Consider the following 12,301-nt stretch of genomic DNA (forward strand, 5'->3'; position numbering starts at 1 on the left):
CACGCTCTTTTCACTCCTATCTTGGCCTGCCATCTGCGCCATCCGTGGAATGACCAAGGGGGACTTCCACAGGCTGACGGAGGACTTCTCTCTCGCAACCAGCTGTGATGTCTGGGCAGAGCTGGAGGAGACTGGTTTGGTGGCAATGTGCCATTCTATCGGAAACACTGTTGGAACTGAGAGGGGGACCAGGAGTCTGCACTGGCTTTTAAAGACAATAATATGATTGTCTTTACATCATAAAAATGATTGTTGAGTGCTGGTATGCCAAGCACTGTTCTGAACACACTTTGTATATTTTAACTCACTTACCTCCACAGCCCTAGAGCTGAGTATTTTTTGCATCTCTAGTTTATAGATGAGGAAACCAAGGCACAGACAGAAGAGGTAACTGGCCCAAGGTCACACAGCTAGTATGTGAGGTTGCGGGAAATGTGGCACTGAGTCCTTGTTTTCAATCTGTTTGCAATATGTGGTTGTCAAAGTGACCCCCAAAGGGGAAAAAAAAAGCAGGAGAAACTGGGAAATGGGACATGGCTGCAAAGTGACTTTTGTCTAAGCTGGGGTTTCTCCAGGGCTTAGATATGGGGGAAAAAATACCTGTGACCCAACTGATATTTGATAGTGTGGCCTAGACCTACATAGTTTAGATAGTTTAGAAGATCTTTACAATGCTAAAATAGCCCAAAGGGCTTTTCAGAGCTACTAACAGAGAGTGGAAACTATAAGACAAACAACAGCTCAGGAAAGAACTCTCTTAAAGTACTGTCCAAAGACTGGTTGGGTTGTACCAATAGGTGATGAGCTCCCCATCACTGGAGCTATGCAAACAGAGGCCAGAGAGAGAGAGAGAGGTGTGTAATTGTAGGAAGGCATGAAGCGGTGGGCCATGCAGCTATATGAATACACCATACGGGTGCGCTTCTGGTAGGAAACACGCCAGTGAATCTAGCATTTTATTTCAAGAAAAAGTTTGCAGGTTTCAGCTCATTTGATGAAAGATGCCTTTTAAACCAAAGATGGCCAAACTCAATTAAGTTAACTCTTCCTTTCTCGTACACGGACTTTTATTATATAGTCATTCAAACAGAGGAAGTCCAGATCGTTGGAAAGGGCTTTGGAATGAGGTCTGGTTTTGAATTGCGGTGCTGACATTTACTGTGTAGCCCTCTTCAGGTTACCTAACTTCTCTGAACTGGCCATTTCATCTATAAAATGGTGATACAGTACCCTAACTTTCAAGGTCGTTGTGAGGTTGAAAGCAAAGTTCTACATGACGTGGCCCACAGCAGGGGCATGAGAAGTTGTAAGTATGAATAAAATTACAAAAGCATCTTGGGGGGAGCCGTGGCCAGGAAGACATGCTGGAGAGAAATCAGTCACAATGTTTATGGCAAACATGGAGATCTCATCTAGGGATGTCTGTAAACTGACAAGGATATTCAGAGACTAGATCTGGGAAATAATCCTGTGAAGACTATCCAGCTGAGCTAAGGACGAATTTGGTGCACAAAATTCACTGGGTGATCAAAGAGGAGGAGATGAATATAGGAGGAGCTCCCGAACACAGTTTTGTTCGTGTGTCTGTGATACGAATTTAGTTTAGTGGATTTAGGCCTGATTTGATCAAAGTGTCTGATCTGAAGACATTTTGATGAACATTTTAAAATCTGCAGTCACTTTTATGGTTTTGTTTCCTCCATTAATAGAAAGGGAAAAAAAATTGTTTCTCTGGAGTCAGAGAGGTCTAAGTTCAAATTCTGAATGTGCCAAAGACCTGCCATGTGACCTTGACCTCTCTCACCCTCTGACCCTTGGGTCATCCATAGCTGAGCTGGGAGGTGGTCTGGCTGCCTCCCAGGTAGAGACAGCACTGACTGGGTTCGGCACAGCACCTGGCACACCAAGGTGACTCAATCAACAAGACCAACTCTTATTCCACACACACCAAGCTGGCGTAGTTTCACATGGCCTGGGTGCTCAGGCTGGCCCTACCGGGGTATGCGGGTGTCGTGTATCTGAGGCAAAGAGGGAATTATCAAATGTCAAACTCCCTGGACTGGCAGGGGTCTGTTCGCTGTATGGCTCCTGAAGCAGGCTCGGGTCAGAGGCACTGGAGGAGAAGCTGTGACCTTGGTCAGGGCTGGGTGCTGCCACACGGAATAGATGGGTCAGGCTGTGCGTGATCTTGACCCCTAGTGGCAACGAGGAACACTGCAGCCAAGCTCTGTTGGCTATCCTGCTCACGGGAGAGAAAGCAGTGGTATTTCAGGAGTTGCTGTGTCACATTCTAGAAACTTGGGGAGTGGGAAGATTCTGAGTGCTACCAGAGAATGGAAATAGCAGGTGTGGAGAATAAGAAAATCAGGAGAAGGCTAACAGGACTACGGAGGAACCCGTGGAGTGGCATAAAGTTTTGAAAATGTAGTAGGCTTTCCCACCAGCCAAGTTTTCCAACTTGGTCTCTTGGAGAACATTTTCCACCCTGGCTCCGACTGTGTCTTTGATTTGACAATAGTGGCTAATGGGAAAACAGGACGACTTTAAAGCTCATTTCATTGGAATGTATCTAGTCTGGTGATGGGAGAGACACACTGACAAAGAAACCCAATAAATATGTTTCCTTATAAGATGCCCAGTCACAGCTGACAGGGGGCAAACCCACCCACTCACCCGGCTCTAGTTACGCAAATAGAACTTGAGGGGAATGTGCCTTTAAAAGCTCAGCAGGACATCTAAAGCTGACTTACCTCTGTCATGCGCGGCTTGCGGGAGCTGGATGGCACAAGCCTTCCTGTCTCAGGATGCGGAGCTGTGGCCATGGTGTATGTTTCTTTGCTCACCTTCTGCTTAGACCTCAGGAGGGACAAAGCAGCTTTAGTGGAAACCCCCGGAAGGTTGGGGTTGTACAAACTTATGCACCAACCAGCGTAAACAGAGGACCTCCTATCTGCATGCTGGATGTGATTTGGCTTAATGTAGTTTAAATAGCACCAACTGACATTAGTGGTCGTGTGGAGGCTGGGGGACTGCAGTACCTTCTTTGAGTCCGTACCTTCTTGTGACTTGGCTGGCCTGGGGGACGTTTCTGACAGAGGCAGCGAGCTGGAAGGTGCCAGTGGAGGGAGGTCAGGTTGTTCCTTGGAATCTTCTTTCTTCACACTCAGTGGGGGCAGCCCTCTTCGGTGAGGCTTACTGGATGGCTGGGTGTATTCCTTCAATGCCTCTGAGCCTGGGGTTGTTGCATGGGGCAATGAAGAGTGCGGAAGGGGAGTCATTTCCTTTGGGTCAGAAGGATCTGAGGATAGGCTGGATGCTGTTTCTAGCTCCCTCCTGCCCTGGCCCTGGCTGCCCAGGTGGGATTTCTCTGGCCTTTTGCTGTCCTCTGTGCTGGTGAGCACCACGCTGCATGGTTTTACCAGCTCGAGTGTTTCATCCGCCTTGGAAACCTCCTCTTCCTTCACCCTTTTTTGCTGCTGGGTTTCCATGGTAAGTTCCAGGCTGCCAGCCGGTGAAAGGACGCGTTTGCTCCCCCCGACTGTGGAAGAACTCCCCTCCAAGCTCACAACAGTCTCTGATGACAGGGAAGTGCCTTTTCTTTCTGGTAACGTCACAGGCACTCTCAAGTATGGAGTCGGGAAGCCTCTGCTCTGCTCTTCACTTCCCCCAGCTGAGCCAGGCCTGACCTCGTACACGTCTGTCCCACACACTGTCGTCCCTTTGCATGGGGGCTCCTCACACTTGGGAAGAGGTGCAGTTGCTGAGCTGCCTTGGGACTGGGTGACCAGGAGCTGGGAGAGGGTGGTGTACATGACACTCCCATAGGACGGCATGTTGGTCTGAATGCGGACCGGCACAACCAGGGACACCGTGGCGTCGGGACAGGCCGGCAGGGTAGGCGGAGGGGCTGATGTGGGTGCTGAGCAGCTGGCTGGGGGATCCCTGGGGGGCAGCTGGACATCACTGCCGTACTCTGTGCTGGGGGAAAGGCCCGTGCTTCCTGTTGCCAGTGGGGCAGGGCTGGTTTTGATCTGGGGCAGATGGCTTTCCACATCCCCAGGGAGTGGAAGCGAGAACTGGGATTGCAGAGGCAGGAAGAATCCAGAAGAGAGTGCTGATGAGGCTGGGTAGGGCACGGGGAGAAACGAAGGGGGCTGCCGGAAGGGGATGCTGGCTGGGTGAGGCAGGAGCTGGGGGAGGGGGAGCTGGCCGGGGTGCAGCACGGTAGGCTGGAGAGGAAGTGGCGGGGCTTGAAATAAAGAGGGAGGAAGAGGGGGCATAGAGTATGGTGCGGAGAGGAGGCTGGACATGGCCTGGGTGGAGAAGAACTCTGAAGACTGTCCCGGCTCATGCTGTAAGAGGTGCTGGAAGGAGAAAAGGGAGACGGGCGGGGGCAGGTACGGCTTCTCATGCAGGGGCAGCTGGGCAATGGGGTGGTGAAACACCTGCAGGGCTTCTGTGTAGGGTGGAGTGGACCCTAGTGGGGGTCTGTCCTGCACCTGGCTCTTGCCTCCCGGGTGCCCGCTGTTCGAGGTGGCCGCTGAGGAACTCTGGAGCAATGAGATTTTGGTGGAAGGTTTACTGCATGAGGGCTTTGGTTCCTCGCTCTCCTGTCTCCCCTTGGGGGTGGCCTCTAGCTCGGTGTCTGGAGGCCTGCTCAGAGAGGCCTGTCTCACCAAAAAGCATTTCCTTCTCTCTGGTGGGGCCGGCGGGACCACGGGGGCCACGGGGGTTGCTGGGGCCAGCACAGAGGGGCCTGCCAAGGACAAGCTGCCATAGTCGAATGATTTGCTGCGTGTCTCAGTCATATGGGCAGAATGGGAGATGTTGGGGCTCTGCTCTGAGGCTGACCTCCGCATCTCTCGGGCGTGTGGGTGGTGGCTGGGGACAGTCAGCATGTGGGTGCCCAAGGGTTTGGGGCGTGGGTCGGATGAGAGCCCAGGGGCCTCGGCTTTTCCGTGGTCATCCCTCTCGAAGGAGGCGGAGCGGCTGGACCCGCTCAGGGAGACACTGCTCTCCTGGCTGGGACTGCGAGACCGGGGTGCGGACGACTCAAAGCTGGACTCCCCCGACGACTGGGCCATCTCTGCCAGGCGCAGCCTCTTCTTCTTGGGTGGCAGCTTCTCAGCTGGGAGCTGGGCAAGCGTCTGGCTGCGCTGGGGCCACTGGAATTCCTCTGTCTTCTCGGGTTCCTTAGGGGGCGGCTCAGGCTCCGTGTCTGGCCGGTCGGGCTCCTCAGTCACCAGGATCTCGGGGACCTGAATGTTGGGCTGGCGGACCAGCCTGGGCTGCAGGGAGTGGGCTGAGCGTCCATGCGGGGCAGGGGGAGGGGAGGAGAACGGGACCGGGGGCTTGTCTTCCCCTTCCAAGCCGCTGGGCTGTTCCAGAGAGTCGGACTTCTCGAAGGAGCTGGTGTGCTGGATGACAGAGATTTCTTTGGATGTTGTTCTCCTCTCCTTCCCTGACTCTAGACCAGACCCTGGCTTGGGAGTCCTTGGCTGGAAGCCTGTGGGTCCCTCCAGGGAGGGCACTGACTTACTCGGCTCTGCTGGTGACTTGGCGGACTCCAGGGGAAGGTTCCGAGACGCATCCGACAGGCCGGAGCTGCTGAACTGACTTTTCGTCGACTCGAAGGCCGGTGGCTCTTCCTCATCCCCAAGGCTCTTCTCTTTCCTCCTCTTCCTCAGTGGCGTGAGTTCCAAGGTGGTCCCCAGTTTGTAATGCATCATCTGGGACCAGGGCTCATGCTCGGCCTGGCTCTTTTCCGCCTCCGGGGACGCATGAGCACCACCTGCAGAGACGGGCTTCGAGATCTGAAGCTCTGAGCAGTAGTACTTTCGATGGGCTTCGTAGTTGTCCCTCTTCTTGTACCGAGCACCACATATGTTACATTCATAGATCACCCCTTTCGTCTTCAAACCCTTCTTTGTCTTTTTGGTGAGTTCGCTTTCCTTGGCTTCTGGCTCGTCCGCGGGCTTGGAGGCCGTGTCTTTGCTACTGGGCCCTGCCTCCTCTGAACTGTACTCCCCTCCCAAAGGTAGTTCGATGGCCGGCTGGCGCTTGAGCATCCGGGGGTGGGAGGTAAACACGTGACTGCTGCGGCTCAGGGCTTCCGGGTCGGCAACGTGGTCGTCGAAGGAGTAGCTACCTCGGAAGGTGTGATGGGGGGTGCTGAGGGTGCAGGTGGTAGAAGGCATTGAATGGCTTCTCAGCAGAGGCACAGGGGGGGTGGTGCTGGGCGGGTGCTGGAGGCTCAGCAGTGATTGTTCGGGCTTGGTGGCTTTCTCGCCGTGGGACGACAGGGGCTCCCGGTAGAGGCTGGATTTGGGTGACTCCATGCTGCTGCGCCTGGACAGCGAGCTCCTCCTTGGCTTCACGCTGTCGATCTCGCTGGTGTCCACCACGGCCTCGTTGATGGTGATGAGCTTGGTGATGTGCTCGATGACCTGCGTCCGGGGCACAGACAAAGGCACCAGGCTGGGCTTGTCTTCAGCGGCCAGGGGCAGGAGGGGCTGGGTGGAGGTGGCCGTCAGCATGGCGGTCCGCTGCCCGATCCGCCCGCACTTGCCTAAGATGATCTCTGCGTAGGACCTGGCGTTGGTGTTTGGGGGGCTGACCTGCTGCTCGGCGCTCTCAGAGCGGGAGAAATACCCAGATTCTGTACTCCCTTTGCTGCCTGGGCTCAGAAATGCCTGCTCGTCCATCACCTTCTTCCTCTCACTCAAACGGAGGGCCAGCTTCTGCTTTATGGTGTGGGTGTCTTCGGGTTTCTGGCTCAGGGGGTGTTCTGACGAGGGCTCCGTGAACGGAGCGGCATCCTCGAGCGACGGGGCCGAGCTGGACTGGGACAGGGAACAGCGCTCGTGGCTGGAGCCCTGGCTCCCGGAGCTATACAGACCGCTGGACAGAAGGGGATGCTTAGGCCTGGGGGAGAGCTCTGCAGGGTGGGCGGATGCGCTGCCCGTTTCCTCCTCCGAATCTGTGCTTTCCCCCTCCGTGGGCTCCTCGAACTCCTCCCCGGGGACCCTCTCCATCTCCAGCCCCGGGGGGTACATCTCGCTGCCCACTCCTGAGGCCAGGCCAGCTTTGATGCGGTGGGCATGGGACTTCCTGTGCTTGTACAGGTTACTCTTGGTCTTGAACGAGAAGCCGCAGGGGCCACAGGGGTAGGGTCTCTCGCCGGTGTGCGAGCGGATATGTTTCTGGAGCACACTGGGTTTGGCGCAGGGCCGGCTGCAGTACTGACATATGTACTTGCCTGGCTTCTGGGGTTTCCTCTCCTTCTTGTGTGCCTCTTCTGGGGGCTTCAAGGACACCTGGGAGGGACGGGGCACAAAGACTTTGGGGAGGCCAGGCAGGTCCTCAGGAGGGATGATGGAAGCGTGGGAAGGGAGGAGCTGGCCTGACGGATGAAGCCCAGGGGTCACGAAAGAGCTTGAGGGTCCAGGTCTCATGGGGTCGACCAGCTGCCACGTGGACCCCTCTAGGAGATGCTCCGGTTTGCCAGGCGACATGAATGCTGGTGTCAGAGGGTGCTGCGGAAGCTGTGAGATGGGGATGGAGGTGTCAATGGAGGACCTCTTGGGGGGCTTCTGCTGCTGGCCTGTTTTCTCCTGAGAGCCTTCCCTAAGAACTGACGCAGGGCCCGAGAAGGGCTGTGGGGCTAGGAGCTCCTGGAGGGGGCCCTCTTGGGGGACAGCCGTGCTGCTCCCTGGGTACGGGGCGCTGGACGAAACACTGGCCTGCACGGCTTCTCCTTTGGTCAGCCGCTTCCGGGGACTTCCCTCAGCCTTCTTGGTGCCCTTGACACTTTGTTCAGGATCCATGACCTCCCCAGAGAATTCAGATGCTATTCAGGGAGGGCTGGGGTAGGCTGCATTTATGAATAATCCAAGTGTCCCAAGGTGGTGTCTGGCTTTGGCCACATTGGTCAAGAGCTGCGGAAGCCAAACCCAAGATGGGCTTTGGGAGTTTTTTTGCAAGTGTCACTGGCTGTGAGTGGACTCAGAGCAGGTCATTGGGGCCCAAACTATTCACATGGGTGAGGCATGGCCCTCTACTTTGAAGACAGAAAATTCGTCAGCACTTTCCGCTTGAATGTCTGTTGTGGAAACGTCATGAAAGATGTCAATGTTGCCATCATACTGTTTCAGTTGGCAGTGGCAAGTGGCCACCCACAAGTCCCCTGTGTGCTATGCAAGTGGTCGGAGGCTAGAGACATCTGCAGGCACGTCCCACTCATCCCTTGTCCTGGCGCTGGAGAAGTCACGCTGGCTGCCTCAGGCAGCTCGATCCAGCCCCTTCTCCCCTGGAGTCCCGTGTTGGAGATCCGCGGCCACAGAGGGGGAGTCACGCTCTTCTAGTGATGAAAGCACAAACACAGAAATACACATACACACAAGAGAAGGGAGAGTTACTGCAATGTGTCCACAACCTGTGCAGCATGGACTCTGTGAGACACGGTGATATCCCTAGAAGTTTAACCGGAGAGACTCGACCAGAAGTCACAGCCCTGCCTCCGTGCACCTGAGCACAGCCCGAACCTCCCTCACCTGCATTCACAGAGGCGTTGGGTGACCTGAATGCCACTGGCAGTTCTGAGGACTGTGGGCATGTGGGGCGGTAGGAGTGGGAGATGGGGGAGGGCAGGCTCTGGGAATGGCAGGGAAGTCAGGGATGGGAGGCCTAGGCTCTGCTCTGAGGCAGGTTCAGCTCCCAAAGCCTCCAATGCCCAATCTATATAATGGGATAACATCAAATCCTGCCTCAGTTGCATCTCGGGGCTGCAACGGAGTTCAACATGATAACGGATATGGATGCCACTGGGCAAGTGTGGGCTGATCCTACAGCTGGTGGAGGAGGTGCTGGGGTGTGATTCAGGGATGAGCTCTCCCATATAATCGCAATAATATGAAAATGGATTATTCTCAGGTTAGTATTATTCCTTCTCTGGTCCTGGGCTCTGAAGGTATCTACAAGGGGCATCATTCCTGATCTTATTGCCCTTGCTAACCCAAGCCCGTGTTTCATGGAAAAGCTAAAACCCACTGCCTCAGCCCATGCAAACCCACAGTCTAACACAGCCATGGCTAGTTTGCCAAACAACAGCTGGGAGGGTCATTCTGGCAGGTTCCTCTAGCTTTTCCTGCCAGCCAAAGGGGAGAGGGGGCATGGGGTCCATCACCGGGCTGTGGCAGCCAGAAAGGGAGACATAGCTGAGTTCTTTGCATGAAGCTAAGTTTTGCTTGCAAAGAACTTTTTCCTGTGCTACTTTAGACAGGGGCAGTGAGGGTGCACGAGGTCACCCTACATCTTCAAATGAGAGCCCTCCAGCAAAGGCAGCGACTGACTTTTGTCAACAGAAGGTCATAACTCAGCAAAGGCTCTTCTTTGAGCAATTCAAAGGCCTCTAACTCGGGCAGAGAAGGCATCCTCACGAAGCAGGCTGAGTGTATGGAAGGCTGAGGAATCTCATTTCTCATATTACTCTCAGTAGGATGGTCACATAAAATGGCATCATCCAAAGTGGGGTACTTTTGAGAGTGAAAGAGGCATGACTAGTAATTATGGAGGAACAACAGGACAAAATCAGCGCTGTCCCAGGCAAGCTGGAATGAATGGTCTCCTTACAATCCATAGTTACCTTGTGACCCCAGGCAGGCCCAAGTGCTGTTTCTGGGTGTCTGGTACAAATTTTCATCTCTGCTCTGGGGACTGAAATTACACCATGGCCTCCTAATAGAATCGTAGAGATTGGGTGTCTAGTCTAACCCCCTCACTCGACAGATGAGGAGGCTGAGGCTAGAGGGATTTTCCCTAAAACTTGCACAGCGATGGTGGTGGGATCAGAACCCCCTGTGCCTCCTGATACCTGGCCAGGGCCTGTCCCCTGCCTCAGTGAATAAATGTCCTCTATGACTTCTAGAGGAGTTAGTGGGCATCCGTCTATGGCTCCATGTGTTATGAAAGCACTGGCTTGGCCCCAAGGGGCATGGGCTGTATCCCAGGGCTGTATCCCTGGAGAGCTTCCGAAGGTGTCTAGAAGCTTAAAGCTAAAGAGGCCTTTCAACCTATATTCTACACTTGTTGCAGCTACTGGACAGGAGAAATGGGGGGCACAGCTTAGGTTGAGGAGGTTATGACGATGGCATTACCCCAGGCCTAGCTTATCTAAGCTAAGGTAGGACAAAGCAGAGGCAGTGCAGGGACAGAACTATTCTCTGGGGTGGTCTGGAACGCCTGGTGGGCCCTCGGGTACTGTGTATGGATAGTAAACGTTTTTCTATAGTTACTATTTCCACTGATCCTTTGAAGCAAGGATCTCAAAGCACCCTCAGAATACTAGCTAGTGGTAAGCTTTGCTTCTTCTGATGGATGGATGGGACCCTGGAGCATGACTGATCTGAGTGGGGCTCTGTTGGCCAAGGACGACCCTACATTTTAAGTCCTGCGGCTGTCCCTTCACCCAGCCATGGGCTCTCCAGGGGCCAGGTAGGAGGGGTGGGGAGGGTGAGGAGGGTGAGGAAGACAGTCAGGTAACTGTTGGGTCATCACATGACTCGCTGGGCCAGCACCATGTGCCAAGGGTCAGCCTCCGGCCTCCACCTGCAAGCGGGGCCCTCCTGGCTCAACCCCCTGGAGGAGGAGCAACCAGGACACAACCATACTGTGGAGTTAATGAGGCCTGTGAGCCAGAAGGTCTGCTCCTTTGTTCTGCAGGGAAGGCTCCTGAGCCATGGTGAGCCATGAGCAGCCCAGGACCACACTCGTCCTCATACTCCTGGGACAGGGCTCTCTGCTGTGCTGTCTATACCACATGATGGGTCTGAGGTTCTTAATACAAGAGGCAGTCAGAACTGGGGGTGCAGGCTCAGGGAAAACCTATGAGAACTCAAAGGCCTCTCAGCCTTGGAGTGGATTGCAATTCAGACTGGCATTAATGCTTTCTTACTTTTTAGCTCCTTTAGAAGGATGATTTCTAATCACTGTGACCAAGTGACACCAAGAAAATAGTTTTTTTTTTTCCCTACTGTCTGTGCTTCTGAGGGTATGTGTAAAATGTTAATATAAACTTGATATAACAGAGGAAAAAGCTGCTTCTCCAGAGAATTGGTAAGGGCACCTGTAAAAGTCACCAGTGACGTGAGGTCAGAGGTAGAGGGTTCCCCTGACAGAGCCTGGGAGCCGGGCCAACAGGGATGGACAGAGGGAGGATGGACACTGTCTGCTGATGGTGGCAGAAGGGTCCGGGGGCCCATGTTGTCTGGCACCCAGACCACAGCCCTCAGAGAGCTCTGGCTTAGAAACCAGCTTAGAACTGCAAGGAGAACCTGAGCTTCAAGAGCCGGTTGGTTAACATATCAGACCACCTGGCTTCTACTTCTGGAAGCTTTGTAGGTCTAGCTGTCAGGACAGCCCACAGGGAAGAGGGGAGGTTGCTGGGGCTGGAGACCCACAAAGCATACTCATGTGAGCATAACCACAGGATCAGTTCCTAGAAGGGGAACTACTTGGCTAAAGGGAATATACCTTGAAGCTTTTGATGGGCCCTGACGAATCGCTCTCCAAAAAGCACAAGTTCACGCACCCACCAGTTGCATTCAAGGACTGTTTCTCCGAACATCTTCCTATCTAGAATATAACCAATCTCTTAATATTTACTAATAGAGGAGATAAAATGGCTGTATTAGTTTCCTCCTGCTACTGCCACAAACTGTCACAGACTGTGGCTTCAAACAACACAACTTCTCATGGGACAGTTCTAGAGGTTAGAAGTCCGAAATGGGTCTCATGAGAGCTAAAATCAAGGTAGGGCTAAGTTCCCAACCTTCTTCTTTCTGGAGACTCAAGGGGACAACCTATTTTCTTGTCTTTTCTCACTTCTGGAGGCTGCCTGCTTCCTTGGCACGTGGCCCCTTCCATCTTCAAAACCAGCCAGTAACGGCCAGCCATATCCTTCTCACGTTGAATCATGAACCCTGACTGCCCTGCCCTGCTTTCCACTTGTAAGGACTCTTGTAATGACACTGGACCCAGCTGGATAATCCAGGATCATCTCCTACCTGCAGATTCTTAATCACATATGCAAAATTCATTTTGCCATGAAAGGCAACATATTCACAGGCTCCAGGGATTAAGATGCGTGACTTCTTGGGGAATCATTATTCTGCCTACCACAGTGATATTTTGTTTGTCTTGAATCAGTGTTTCTTAATCTCCAGTGAGGCTTAGAACTCTGCACAAACTTATTAACCCATTATTTCATCCATCGAGTTTTCATATCCTTTGTTTGTGTTCCTAA

At 53.7% G+C, this 12,301-nt stretch overlaps 1 protein-coding gene across 4 annotated transcripts in view; it reads right to left on the minus strand.

Annotated features, from left to right (window-relative positions):
• HIVEP3 (HIVEP zinc finger 3) overlaps positions 1-12,301 on the minus strand; it is an 86,849-nt gene that overhangs the window by 48,022 nt on the left and 26,526 nt on the right. For 2 of the 4 annotated variants that reach the window (XM_032877461.1, XM_032877457.1), the window contains exon 2: positions 2,751-8,359. In XM_032877461.1, coding sequence (XP_032733352.1) covers positions 2,751-7,826 — 5,076 coding nt within the window. In that variant the 5' untranslated portion in view covers positions 7,827-8,359. Of the gene's footprint in view, positions 1-2,750; positions 8,360-10,292; positions 10,404-12,301 lie in introns of those variants that run through there. The other 2 variants (XM_032877458.1, XM_032877459.1) reach the window with 2 other exon arrangements.

Source organism: Lontra canadensis, unplaced genomic scaffold (assembly GCF_010015895.1).
Source record: "Lontra canadensis isolate GAN:19392208 unplaced genomic scaffold, GSC_riverotter_1.0 scaffold60, whole genome shotgun sequence".
NCBI lineage: Eukaryota > Metazoa > Chordata > Mammalia > Carnivora > Mustelidae > Lontra > Lontra canadensis.